We start from the raw sequence: 13,728 nt of genomic DNA on the forward strand, positions 1-13,728 counted from the left end.
GGAACTGATCATTTGATTACCCCTCTCCTGTTTTGATCAAACCTTGCTGATAGTATTTATGAGCGGCGCTGACTGCAAATATTAATGTAACTGATGCACTCCATTCCCTGTGCATGCTGGATATCGGGGATGGGATGTTATTGTTTCATTTAACGGGGAAAAGACTGTGGAAAGCTGCAACACATCATATATCACAAAAAGTTAACATCTAGTTCAGTGGGTAATAGGAGGCAAATGAACTGTTCGACTTTTATTTCAAAGGGAATCAAATGTAAAAGGGCATGAGCTAGACCACACCTGGAATACTGTAAATTGTTTAGGTCCCCTTATCCAAGGAAAGATATCCTGGCATGGGAAGCAGTTAAGACTGGGCTCTCTAGGCTGATTCTGAGAATAGAAGGACTGTCTCATAGAAGATACGTTGAGTAGGCTGGACCTATATTCATTGGAAATTAGTAGACTGAATAGAGCAATTAATAAATCATAAGATTCTTAGGCAAAGTGATTGTTCCTCCTTCTGGGATAATTTAGGAAGAGAGGGCATAATCTCAGAGTTGCCCACCTAAGACCATGAGTAGGAATTCTATCTCTGAGGAGAAGTGTATCTGCAGAAATCTTTACTGCGGAGGCTGTCAAAGCTGGGTTAAGTAAGTTCAAGGCTAGGAAGAACCGATTTGAAATCAGTAAGGGCATTAAGGGTATGAGGATAAATCAGTAAGATTGAATTGAGAATCATCAGATTAGCCATGATCTTAGTAAGTGACAGAAAAGCAAATTGCCGCTACTTCTGCTCCTACCTCTTATAGTTATATAGTTCGCTTGCTCAGCTGCAATGGCAGATGAGTTAGTGCAATGGGTCAGCAGATCCCTGTGTTTGCCACATTTGCAAAATCAGGCTCTCTCTCTCAAAAGCTACATATCAGCTGGTTTTGAACTAGCCAAAAGGAGATGTGCAAGTGGAGCTGGGAACAAAATCCTTGCTGATTTTTTTTCAGAAGAGCATACTATAGACTGCAATTTATTTCTTTAATAAAAAACAATACAACTCTGATAGAAACTGAATGGAATGAGGACTCAAATATGCTTTCAACCATTCTGATTTAGTATGCTATCTTTGAAACTAAACTCTTTAAATCTGTACTTCAAAGAAGATTGATTAATGACAAAATTAAGTTTGAGTGAAATATAAACATTAAATGGTTCAGTTGTACAGTTATCATTCAATGTTAAATCAATACCTTTGACATCTCTTGCTCCAACTGCAACCTTCTGTTTAATTTTTGCTGATATGTTTTCATGATGTTTTCTACATGTTGTTCCATGAAAAATTTAAAAGCAAAAGGGGAATAACTTTTAATTCGTGATTCCCTTTTCTCTTCATCTTTATTTTTGCGAAATGGCACAGGGGAGGTTTGAATGCGTTTTTTGTCCTTTCCCATCTTCTCTGGTTTGTTAGGCTTGCTACTTTTCTCACTTTTTTCATTGTTGTTGTCCTCAGTTTTATTGCATGTCAAATTGTGAACACCACGGATACACTGCTCCACATCCATGGCTACAGAGTTAGCATCAAATTTCTCTGTATTGTTCTGAAGTAATAAATGTTTTGGATATGGTGGTGGAGGACATCTACGCTCTTTCATAGTGTAATCATCAGTTTCAAGGACATAGGCTGCTGCTCCTGCTGCTGTCAAGGATTTTTGCTCCAGTATATCATTATTGTCCGTACCCTGATTCTGCAACCATGCCGGATGTGAAGGTGCTACAGCTGTTTGAGGTTCAGGTCTTGGAACTCTAATGCTCTTCACAGGTTGAAGAATAGGGGTTGATGTTACTGCTGTGATAGTATTGGTAGTGTTTAGGGATGACTCTGTTTTGCCTGTTTGAATTTGTCTCACAGATGGTGAAGTTTGAAGTTGATTATTGAACGAATTAGTTCTGTTTGGTATTTGGCTATCTGGCCTAAGATGGCCAGCTGGTCTTGGCAATGTTTCTAGTCCAGTGTTCTGAATGGAATCCCTCCTTGATGGAGATGATACTTGCCAATGTTGCACCTGGGAAGGATTTATATCAAAAATGTCCACATTGAGGCTATTTCTTGAGGGTGTGATCATATTTGGAGCAAGTTCTGAAAACTCATTTCCAAATGAAGAAGTGCGGCTTGATAACATTTGTATTTGAGGAGATGTAGGACTTTGTTGTCTATGATGGGACTGCGACAAGTATAAAACTGTTGGAGGTTGTTGGAACGTATGGCCAGGAATGCCTTGAGTAACAGGGCTTTTATTCTGAAGGGTTCCATAATTGCCTTCCTGTTGCACCTTGTTTTGGAAAGATGAACTCCTTTGGACAGCATAACCTAAGGAGACATTATTTTCTCCTTGAGCCATTAAATGCTGCCTCATATAATGTGGATTGCTTGACACTTGAGGATTTTGCAATGTAATTGATTGGCCGCTGTGATTTGAAAGAGTGTAATTTATCATTTGAAGAGATTGGCCTGTTTCTCCTTTGGCCGAATATGGTATTTGTTGATGTTTAATATCACAGCTTGTGGATGGGAATATAGCATTTGATGGAGGATTCTGTCCAACAATTGCAGAGTGAAGTCCTAAGGGAGAGCACCTTTGCCCTGGAGTGTTGACAGTTATGGCTTGTCCAGCAGCAACTAAAAAATTCATATTCGGTGCATTTGCAGCTCCAGAATCTGCTAAATCATACATTGGATTGCCCAACTGGTGATAGGTACACAAAGAGTCATTTGATCCTTCAAAACTTGGCCTACGATCAAGAGGATGTGGTCCAATACTTTTTCCTTAAAATAAACAAATGGGATGGCATTACTATCACAATCTATTTGGGTTCAATTATCAAAAGCAGGAAAATAGCTAAACAGAAATCAAGAAAATGAGTCTGTTTATATCACCTTCCAATGTCTGATGCCTTAAAAGGTAGTGGAGATTTGTTTTCTGAAGGAGCATCACATTGAACTCAAAATACTAACTCTGTTTCTATCTCAACAGATTATGCCAGACCCAGAACTCTTTTCTTTTTAAATAATTCTGTGAATTTATTTATAGAGTAGCTAGGAAAGTTATAGATCTAATTTCTAATATTACCAAATACCTGATGGAAGAGCAGTGCTCCAAAAGCTTGTACTTTCAAATAAACCTGTTGGATTATAACCTGGTGTTGTGTGATTTTTAAACTTTGTCCACCCCAGTGCAATTGTCCACATCAATATTATCTCATTAGAGCAGCAGTGGTTTTGTTACAATTAGTTTTAGCACTCTCAAGACTGGGAATTTCAAATTGGCATTCTGATCCTGATTGCTATTCACTGTTCTTGCTAGAATTGTGCATGCATATGACTGTATGTCAATCTGAGCCACTCCAAACTTCCACAGAACAGGAAAAAAGCAAAATGAGAGACCTAAAGACAAGTTAGCCGTAGGCTGTGTAGGAAGTGGGAAAGCATGCACATTGAAAATGGCTAAAGTTAAAAAGGAAAGTTGTTTAATCCAATAAAACAAATCTAATTTTTTTCCTGTGAAACACTTGAGACAATTAGACTTTTTAGTAGCAAACCTGGCTGAATATCAATCTACTCAGTGCCATATGACACGGTGCCTACAACACAATAACATTTTATAGCTCTTCAGTATTTGGGTGAAGGGGCTTAGTAGGGCATAAATCAGATAAGTTACTCATGGTTTTCATTATGTAGAAACTAATTAATGGAAGATTGACAAGCTTTTTCACAAGTATTTTTCACAAGTTCATCATCTAATTTGAAAATCTGTCTACAAATTCCAAAATGGATAAATATTAACAACATCTTGGAAGCAAAGTATTCCAAAGTTTCTTTGTTTCTTCCATTTATAATTGATACTTTATAATGTTCACCCCCAAATCTAAAAACTGGTGGTATTTAGCTCCTAATTTTATTTATTTACTTATTCAGTTTCCTCTGTCTAAAGAAAAGGAGAGGAGATTTAAAGTATGGACTCCTTGTTAGGTTACAATTCCACAGAGCAACCTCTTCATTTGTCTCACAAATGAATTGGCCAACTATTCAAAAACAGAAATTGCTGGTGAAACTCAGCAGGTGTGGCAACGTCTGTAGAAATAAAGCAAAGTGAATGTTTCAAGTCCAGTGATTCTTCTTTAGAACTGTTTGCAGCTAGGAAAAAGTAGTATTTATGCTGAAGACAAAGTTGGGAGAGGAAGGAGGGGAAGGAGAGAGGTGAGTGGAGAGGTGGAGGTGGAGTTGAGACAGAGACACAGGGAAGGTGAGAGATTGAGAGAGAGAGAGAGAGAGAGAGAGAGAGAGAGAGAGAGAGAGAGAGAGAGAATGGATAGTATGCCAAGACAGAAAGGAAATTGAATAAGTGACAATAAGTGCAAAGAGTAAGAGAGAATGGGTGAGCTATACTGAAGTACTGAAAACAATCCACATAATATGATATTAGGCAATGGATGACTGTGCTAAAAACAGCCTTTTCTTAATACCCATCCCCACACCCAGTTCTATTATTACATAGCAGACTTTTAGCAGAGTCACTAAACCACAGGTTCCTAAACCACATTTTCCTAGCTGCTAACAATTCTTATGAAGAGTCACTGGACTTGAAACATTAACTGATTTCTTCCCATTGATTCTGCAAGACCCACTGAGTTGCACCAGCAATTTCTGTATCTGTTTTAGATCTCCAGTATCTACAGTTCTCTGTCTTATCAAGCCAGCAAAGTTTGAGAGCTTAGAAACAAGTATATAGGTTATGTGTTTTTTTTGTGTAATTAGTATTTCAGTATCTGAGCAATACAGAGGAACCTCGATTATCCAGCATTCGATTATCCAAATATCGGATTATCCGGCAAGATCGTAAGGTCCAGAGCTTGGCTAACCTATGTTATCCGGCATTTGATTATCTGAAATTTGATTAACAAATCGAAATACTCCCCGCCCGTGTCCTTCGGAAAATCGAGGTTCCTCTGTATATTCAAGAATGGGAATGCCTGGAGGTCAGGAATATCAGAATCAGTAATGCACAAAAAAGCATTTAACATAGTGTTTGTCTAATCTTTCTGTATGGAGGATCACATTTCAAGTTTTCACTCATCCAGGAGGTCAGTGAGCAAATTTTAAAAAGATTTTGTACAATGATAAATGTGGCTTTTTTAAAATTCCAAAACAATGAATTCTGGCCATCACAAAGTGCCAAGCACCAGAATCACTCAGAAGAGGCTCTTTGACCCAATGAGTCTGCACTGACAAATAAAACATAACTGGTCTCACTTCCCATCACTGGGCCCATTGCCTTGAATGTTGACATTTTAAGAGCTCACGCAAGTACTTTTTTAAAGGTTGTGAGGTTTCCTGCTTCAACTACTCTCCCAAGCAAGGCATTCCAGATTCCCACCATCTTCTGAGAGTTTTTTTCCTTAAATCCCTTCTGAAGCTCTCATCTTACACCTTAAAATTATGCTCACTTGTTATTGATCCTTCAACTAAGAGGAACAGCTGCTTTTTTTCCACTCTGTCCATGTCCCTCAAACTTAAATGTCTCTCCTTTCAGCCTTTTCTGCTCGAAAGAAAACAACCCTAGCTTATCCAGTCTCTCTTCATAAATAAACTGCTCTATTCCAGGCAGCATCCTGATGAATCTTCTCGGCATCCTCTCCAATGCGAGCACATCCTTCCTATACTGCAGTCACCATAACTGCACAAACTACCCCAGCTATGGCCTAACCAAAGTCCTGTATAGCTCAAAGATAACTCCCTGTCCTTCTAATCTATGCCTCGACTAATAAAGGCAACAGTACTGTAACCTTCTTTAACTACCCTGTCAACCAACCTGTCTGCTACCTTCAGGGATCTGTAGACAAACACTCCAAGATCCCTCTGTTCCTCTGAGGTTTGAAGTGTCCTGTGATTCATTGAGTACTAGGTTGTTATGTTCATTCTTCCAAACTGCGTCACCTCACACTTATCAGGGTAAATTTCCATCTGCCACTGATCTGCCCATCTGACCAATCAAGCTATATCATCCTGTAACCAAAAACATTGTTCCTCATTGTTGACCACCCAATCAATCTTAGTGTCATCGCAAACTTATTTATCGACATCCCCCACCAACATTTTCTTCTCTATCGTGTATATAAGAAAATCTAATGGACCCAGCACTGATCCTTCTGGCATGCCATTGGTCATTGGCTTTCAGTCACATAAACAACTTTCACCAACTCCCTCTGTCTCATACCATTAAGCAAAGTTTGGATCTAACCTGTCAAGATCTGACCTTCTTTATCAATCTCCCATGTGGGACCTTGTCAAAGGCTTTGTTGAAATCCATAAAATCTACATCAACTGCACAACCTCATCTACACATCTGGTCATCCCATCAAAAAATTCAATCAAACTTGTTAGGCATGACCTCGCCCTGACAAACTCATGCTTACTATCCATGATCAGGTTTTGCCTCTTCAAGTGAAGATTAATTCTTTCCTTCAGAACATTTACCAACAACTTGCCTCCACTGATGCAGGACAAATTGTCTGTATTTTCCTGGTTTAAGTCCACCACCCTTCTTGAAAAGTGGAACATCATAGGCAGTCTTCCAGTCCTCTGACATCTCCAGAGGCCAGACAAGCATTGAAAATTTGGGTAGGAGTGTCTGTAATTTCGCTCATCTCCAATCACAGCCTGGAATGCAACTCATCTGGACCTTTGGATTTATCCACTTTTAAGCCCACTTAAATCTTCTCACCTCCAAGTCAAACTGCTTAGACCCTCACAAACCCTCTTCTTGAATAATATACCTACGTTCTCCTTCTCCAAAATGAAGACAGATGTGAAGTACTCATTTAACACCACCCCAAAGTCTTCCGGCTCCACACACAGATTGCCCTCTTGATCCCCAATAGGCCCTACTCTTTCCCTGGTTATCCTCTTCCCCTTGATACGTTTGTAGAATATATTTGGATTCTCACTCAGCTTCTCTGCCTCTGGTTTATCATGCACTCTCTTTGCTCTCTTAAAATTGCTTCCTTAAGATTCCCCTGCACTTTCTGTACACCACAAAGCCTCCATTGATTTGCTCCCTGTTGAAGGTCTCTCTTTCTTATACAGTCCAGAATATTTTAGACATTCAGGGATCTCTGGAGTTGTTGCTCCTACATTTACTCCTAAATGGAAGATTTTGAGCTTGCAATCTCACCAATTCCATTTTGAATGCACCCTCCAGTTTGGTTGGAGATTTGCACAGAAGTATTGCTTCAATCTACTTAATAAAATCTTCATTCCTCAAGCAAAAGCCTTTTTTTTTGGTTCGGAAAGAGCACAATTGGCAGCATAGGTACATGTACACACAGACACACACACTCCCATACAAGTGCATGTTTTCTCAAAACCTCACTTGTACTCTCAAAACCTCCCACACTCACTCCCATTGTATGATATCAGACAGACTTTGAACAAATCTAGCAATTCAAAACTGGGTATCCATAAGCTCCTTTCAATGACAATCTGTGATGTCACGCCAGTGATGGGAAGAAAACACCAAGAATCAAGCTCGAGCCACAGTCACAACATTATATAAAAGTGTTGATTCAATTACCAAAATGGCCAATTACTTCTCTTTTGTACTACTCTTCAGAATAAAAATAGGTATATTTGGGATTTTGGATGATGAGAAAGTCGGGAGGTAGAAGTCCACATAGGTGTGCTTGAACTAAAAGTTATCACAGAAAAGGAAGGAGGAGATGGAGGTTACTGGGAGTGAGAGCACAGTGAAGTTTCAAAGTTATTACAGTGGTTTGTCAGACCTGCTGCCATTGGTAGAACTACTTCTGGTGAAAAATCCTAAACAATCAGCCACTAGCAGAATAGCTTCTCGGATTTCCCACCTGTGCTCAGATTCACCCAAAGCTAGTAAATCGGGAATAGAAAGCCATACTCATGTATTCTTTGTAACTCTCAATGTAAGAATTTTTTTTTTTTAACAAATAGCACTAAATTTACTTAACTTAATTGATTCTGTGAATTTACCTGATGTTTGCTTAATTACTCTTACGATCTGTTCAGTCCGAGGGTCTAGATAGCCCATCTTACTTATGAAGTCTAGAGCAGCTTCTATGCTTCTGCTGCCAGTCTGCTTCAGTGCTCGGATTGCCATTTCCTAAAAGCACAAACAATTTAAAATGAGAAACTAAAATTATAACTTTCAGATTGACATGACAGACAATAGCTACAATTGGATAACAGTTACAATGTGAATAGGTGGCATTTTCAACTGCTGCAGATTGGTAAATTCCCCAGCAAGATATTTTTAACTCCCTACGTTATGTTCAAAAAGAGTGATTCAGAAGTATAACCAGGCTGTGGAACGTAGAGACACCTGAACGGCATTGCTGCAACAATCTTGAACATCTGGGATAGGAAAAAAAATATTTTCAGCTTGCATTTCATAAACATTACAACTATACTTAGCCTACAACAAGACATGGTAAAGAAAAACAGTAATAGTGGAAAGGGTCATGGAGAACAGACTGGGGGCACCATCTCTATTTCTAATTGACAATGGAGGTGAGGAGCACTTACTGAATGTTGAACACAGGAGTGTGCGAGAAAATATAAGCATTGTGGTATTGAACAGGGTAGCTGAAAGGCCTTTTTAATTATGGAGTGTATGAAATATACCATGCAGTAATGGATGAGAGATTTTGTAAAATCCTAGCAGACCAAACAAGTTGTAAGTTAACATCTGCCCTCCCATGGGCAGTCCCTATAAAGAACATACTATGAATGGTTGAAGGTTAGCATACCAATTGGTTTTTGGGAGAAATCCAAATATTCCTCAGTTATAAATGATCCTAACATGGGAAAGGATGACAATAAACTCCACCATTTCTGAATGCCATGCATGCTGACAGAAAGACATTCTTTAAGATTGAAGTTTCAGAGAAAATTCAGCAAACCTTTAGCATTATATAAGGTCATCAGAAAGGTACGTTCAAAATGGAAAAGAGCAGAAAGATTAGAAAGATCCAGATAAAGTAATAGGTAGTGTTGAAAATACCGTGAGTTTAAAAGCACAGAAACCAAATTGTTAGGGTGCATTTCTCAAGGTTACACATTTACAGAATCTTAACAACACAGAGAAACTGCTGAGGTACTATCCATTTTGCATGCACAAATGCTGAATAATTAGGACGATAATGAGCTGATCTAGTATAGGTTAAGTGATACACAGAGAACATAGTAAAACTATTTGTCATAGAGAAGAACAATAAACAATTAGCATAAAGTAATATATACACTAGAAGTGTCAAATGAATATCATCATTGTAGGGAGAGCATCCGACACCATTGGAAAATACAAACATTGGCTTAATAGGCCATAAAATCGTAAGGTTTATGAACACAACTAACTATTCGAACCAAGTCAAGTCTGTTCCACCATTCCATGAGATAATGGCTGATCTAATAGTCTTCAACTCCCCTTACTGATTGAAAATCCACCTATCTCAGCCTTGAATATAAACAGCTCAGCCTTGACTGCTCTCTATGGTAAAGAATTCCATGGATTCACCACCCTCAAAATAATTTCTCCTCATCTCAGTCTTAAATAGGTGACCCTCACTCTAAAATTATATCCTCTGGTCTTGGACTCTCTCAAAAGCAGGGGGGACAATCACTGCATTTAGTCTGTCAAGCCCCCTAGTAATCATACATGTTTTGATAACTTCCAGATCCATTTTCAGCATTCATTCTACAAGATCTGTGGATTGGCAAAATGAGATAAGGATATAGAAGGCCAGAAAATGTAGAATGACTCAGAAGTGAACATGACCCTAGAAAAGGATCATAAACTTATAAATGCAATTCTGATCATTGGAGGAGATCTTGTGGTAATCATGTTGAACAAGGTAGGAGGGTGAATGAACCTGAAGTTTGACAAGAACAAAGACTATGGAACAGACTGGAAATTCCATGAGATGTAGAAGCCTTTATAATCAAAAGTTTTAGTAGCTAGAAACAAATTAAAACAAGTTGATAAAGGATTCCAAACAAACAGTTGAAGAGCTAGAAGGAATTTGGTGTCTAAATGGAGGTACCAGATAGGGGACAGCCAGCATTATTATACAGATGGATATACAGAGAAAAGGTACTCCCCAATGGGACTTACCCACCTATTCCAGGGGTGTGTAATTACATCTCTAAATAGGTTGATGACAAAATATCAGTTGACATAAATGGGGATCAGTGGATGGCTCTTGTGGTGCAAGTGTCCCTACCTCTAAGCCAAGAGGCCTGGGTTCAAGTTTTACTTACTCTAGAGATGGGATAATATCATCTCTGATCAAGTTGATTAGAAAATATCTAAAGGAATGGGGCTGGGCTGGTCTGTGGAAGCAACTGCAAAACTGATTAGTTTTAATTAACTAACCATCCAAAAATGGCTTCTCATTATGTGTTTTGGATTGACAGCTTACATTACAAACAACTAGACTTACTTCTTAAAGACAAAGAACCTTATTAAAGGGATGGTACACTTAATCTACAAATGTTGATGAAACCAACACTAAGTTCTTTGGTGGATGAGAGATGACTTGTAACCAAGTAACAACTCAGAGAGGATTGCTGGATTCTCTAATGCAACACTGGAGGCTTTAGTCTAGGAACTAAACCGGGAGTAATCATTCTGCATGGCAGTCAGGAGGCTCTAAAGGTGAAAGGAGAAGAGATGTGAAAACCATCAAAACTAATAAGAAAAGTACTTGTGATGGGGGCAATCAAAAGACAGTTTTACAACAGCCATTTTGCTGAAATATCTTCTCCAAATCAGGATCATGTGAATGCACAGTGCAAAAGTGAGAGGGCTCCAAGGTGCTAAAGCAGAGTGAATACTCAAAAAAAGGAAATCAAAAATGAAACTGGAAAAAACCATTGCACAAGCAATATATTAAGGCATTTGGCAATTGAAGGCAAACACTCACTGCAAATTAAAGGCTGCAAATGAGTTAAAGCAAAAACTGGCTATCATTCATTGACCTTTCACGAGAAGGGAAATGAAGATTTACTAAATGTGGTTTGCTTTTTAGGAGGGGCGTTAATGCACAAACTATGTAAGACCATTCACGTAGCATTGTGGAAGTTAATGACTTCAGGATGAAAGCATTACGCAGGCTAAACCTATCAATATTTAAGAGTTGCGTTGCAGAGGTTAACGAGGGACAATGATAGTTACATTTAGGAACAAATTACTGCAGATGCTGAAACCTCAGCTGAAAACAACAAATGACAGAGATCACAGCGGGTAAGACAGCATCCATGGAGAGGGAGCAAGATAACGTTGCGAGTCTAGATGACTCTTGATCACAGTATCACTTAAGCTCTTCAATACACGAACCACTCAACCTGATATTAAACAAAAATCTCTGAACTGACAGCCAGACTTCTCCAACCACTCGGATTCATGACACCCATAAATCGACAGCCACGCTAAGACAACATCCCACCAGAACAAAAAGCCCTATACCCATCATGTGCCAGATAAACATAATTTACAAGATTCCATGCAAAGACTGCACGAAACACTATATAGGACAAATAGGCAGACAACTAGCAATTTGCATCCATGAACACCAAGTAGCCACTAAATGCCACAACCAACTCTCCCTAATTGCCATACACACAGATGACAAGTACCACAAATTTTACTGGGACAACAGTGATCATAGGACAAGCTAAACAAAGGACAGCCAGAGAATTTCTAGAGGCATGGCACTCATCCACGGACTCTCTCAACAAACACATAGCCCTAGACCCCACTACAATGAACAACTGAAACCGGCAACCAGAAGCAGCAGGAATGGAACTAAATAAACTCCAGAAGACACAGTACCGCAGCGCTTCACAGGAGGGTTCAAAACACTGAAAATGTCACCTAGACAGGGGATGAAACGTCTGCAAATCAACTTCCCAGCTCGGCAAACATACCCACAACCATGGCAGCATACTTATAAGTCAAAATCTCAGTACATTCATGACAGCTGGAGGAACCACTAAACCCAGCATGAGCAGAAAAGACCAAAGAGAGATACAATTAGAGATAAGAGGGTCATGGCATTATCGCTATAGACAAGCAAGCAGTGCATGATGAGGGGAACCAGAGTCCTCAACACTGTTGACCATTCTACCAAGCAGAAGGCATTGCAGTTACATGACCATGAGCAAACTACAATGCCAGAGGCATATATACATGACTAGGACACAACTGCTCACATCTGTCAACTCCTGCAAGCAGATCTATAGCCATTTGACATGGGAGCCATGTTTTGCGCAATTGCTCATAGGATCTGCACTGACCTCTAGTTGCAGAGCTGCTGCCACACATGGACCTAGGAGATCCATGCAGCAGAAAAAAAAATTAGCGGAAATGCTGCATGTGAGGCAGTGCTACAAAACTGGAGATCACAGCTGCACAAAACTTCCTTGCCATCAACTCATTTTAAAAAAAGCACAGATCAAAGAAACTCAGCAGGTCTGGCAGCATCTGTGGAAAGAGAAACATTGTTATGGTTTTGAGTCCAGTGTGACCCTTCAGTTTGTTACAAATCTCAACTGAGAATTTGTACGGCAATTCAAATCAGGAGTCTCAAGTGTGAACGAGAGTTCACTGATCTCTATTAAAGGAAAGCAATAGTTTATTTAGTTCACCACAAACCCAGAAAGCCAAGGTGCCAGAGTGGTCAAATTTGCAGCCATTGTTGAGTTCTCTCAGGGCAAAGGGGCCATTAAGTGCAAACATGAAATGCTCAGAGGTTCATGGCATCATCTGAACAGGAAATCTAAATACTGCATCAATGTCTAGCTTGTTTTTGATCACAGACAACAAGTTGCCACAATGTTATATACTACAGTTCTCTGCCCATCTCTGCAACATTATCTCCAGGGTTGGTCATTGGTGTCAATGAAAGCATGGCTAATGAACCATGTGAGCTACTCAGATTGATGCCAAACAGTGCTACAATGTTTCCCATGCATCCAGTAGAGCTGTCACAGAACAATGCTTCTGTTGCCTGGACTGCTGAGATGCATTACAGTATTCGTCAGACAAAATCTGCAGAATAGTGACTGCTCGCTGCATAGTATACAACATAGCTCAATGATGGGGGGAGAACTTAGATGAGGGGGACTACACCAGACACTGTTCTCTCAGCTGGGAACAAGTGGAGTTTACCTGAGATGTTGAGGGAGGCTAACACTGATGCTGAGAAAGCCAGGGCAATTGTCAAATAGTGAGACGAGTTGGTAGGAAGGAAGCTATGGGATGGGATCAGGGGGATGGGTGAGAGTGTATGTTGGGTCAAGCGGGACCCAATTGGTAGGGAGGATAGTTCAGGCCAGTGGGGTAAGCATGCCTGGTCAACAGTGAGTATCCTATATGTGCTGCTTCAATAACTCTCATCAGAATACCTGGGCCATTGACTTCCTGGGTGATTACAGATACAGATCAGTGACTGGATTACAGACTGATATTTTTCCTTCCCTGACCAATGCAGAAGCTCTGAGGTTCATTGTTTCACAATTATTCAATGCTCTTTGAATCAGCTAATTCACACAAGAGTTGAAACGGAGTTGTTCCCAGTCTGTATGTTTTACCTGTTCATTGCATAAACACTTTCAGTCAAATCAGAAATAATTATTTCTGCATTTGCTCGATT

General features: G+C 39.6%; 1 protein-coding gene across 3 annotated transcripts in view; it reads right to left on the minus strand.

Moving 5' to 3' along the window:
- Positions 1-13,728, minus strand: part of lats2 (large tumor suppressor kinase 2) — a 91,608-nt gene that overhangs the window by 37,279 nt on the left and 40,601 nt on the right. For all 3 annotated transcript variants that reach the window (XM_043691921.2, XM_043691922.2, XM_087988168.1), the window contains 2 exons: positions 8,048-8,177; positions 1,239-2,812 (listed from right to left, as the gene is read on the minus strand). In XM_043691921.2, coding sequence (XP_043547856.2) covers positions 1,239-2,812; positions 8,048-8,177 — 1,704 coding nt within the window. The remainder of the gene's footprint in view (positions 1-1,238; positions 2,813-8,047; positions 8,178-13,728) is intronic.

Source organism: Chiloscyllium plagiosum, unplaced genomic scaffold (assembly GCF_037043375.1).
Source record: "Chiloscyllium plagiosum isolate Xiang-an unplaced genomic scaffold, Cpla_swu_hap1 HiC_scaffold_6, whole genome shotgun sequence".
Taxonomy (NCBI): domain Eukaryota; kingdom Metazoa; phylum Chordata; class Chondrichthyes; order Orectolobiformes; family Hemiscylliidae; genus Chiloscyllium; species Chiloscyllium plagiosum.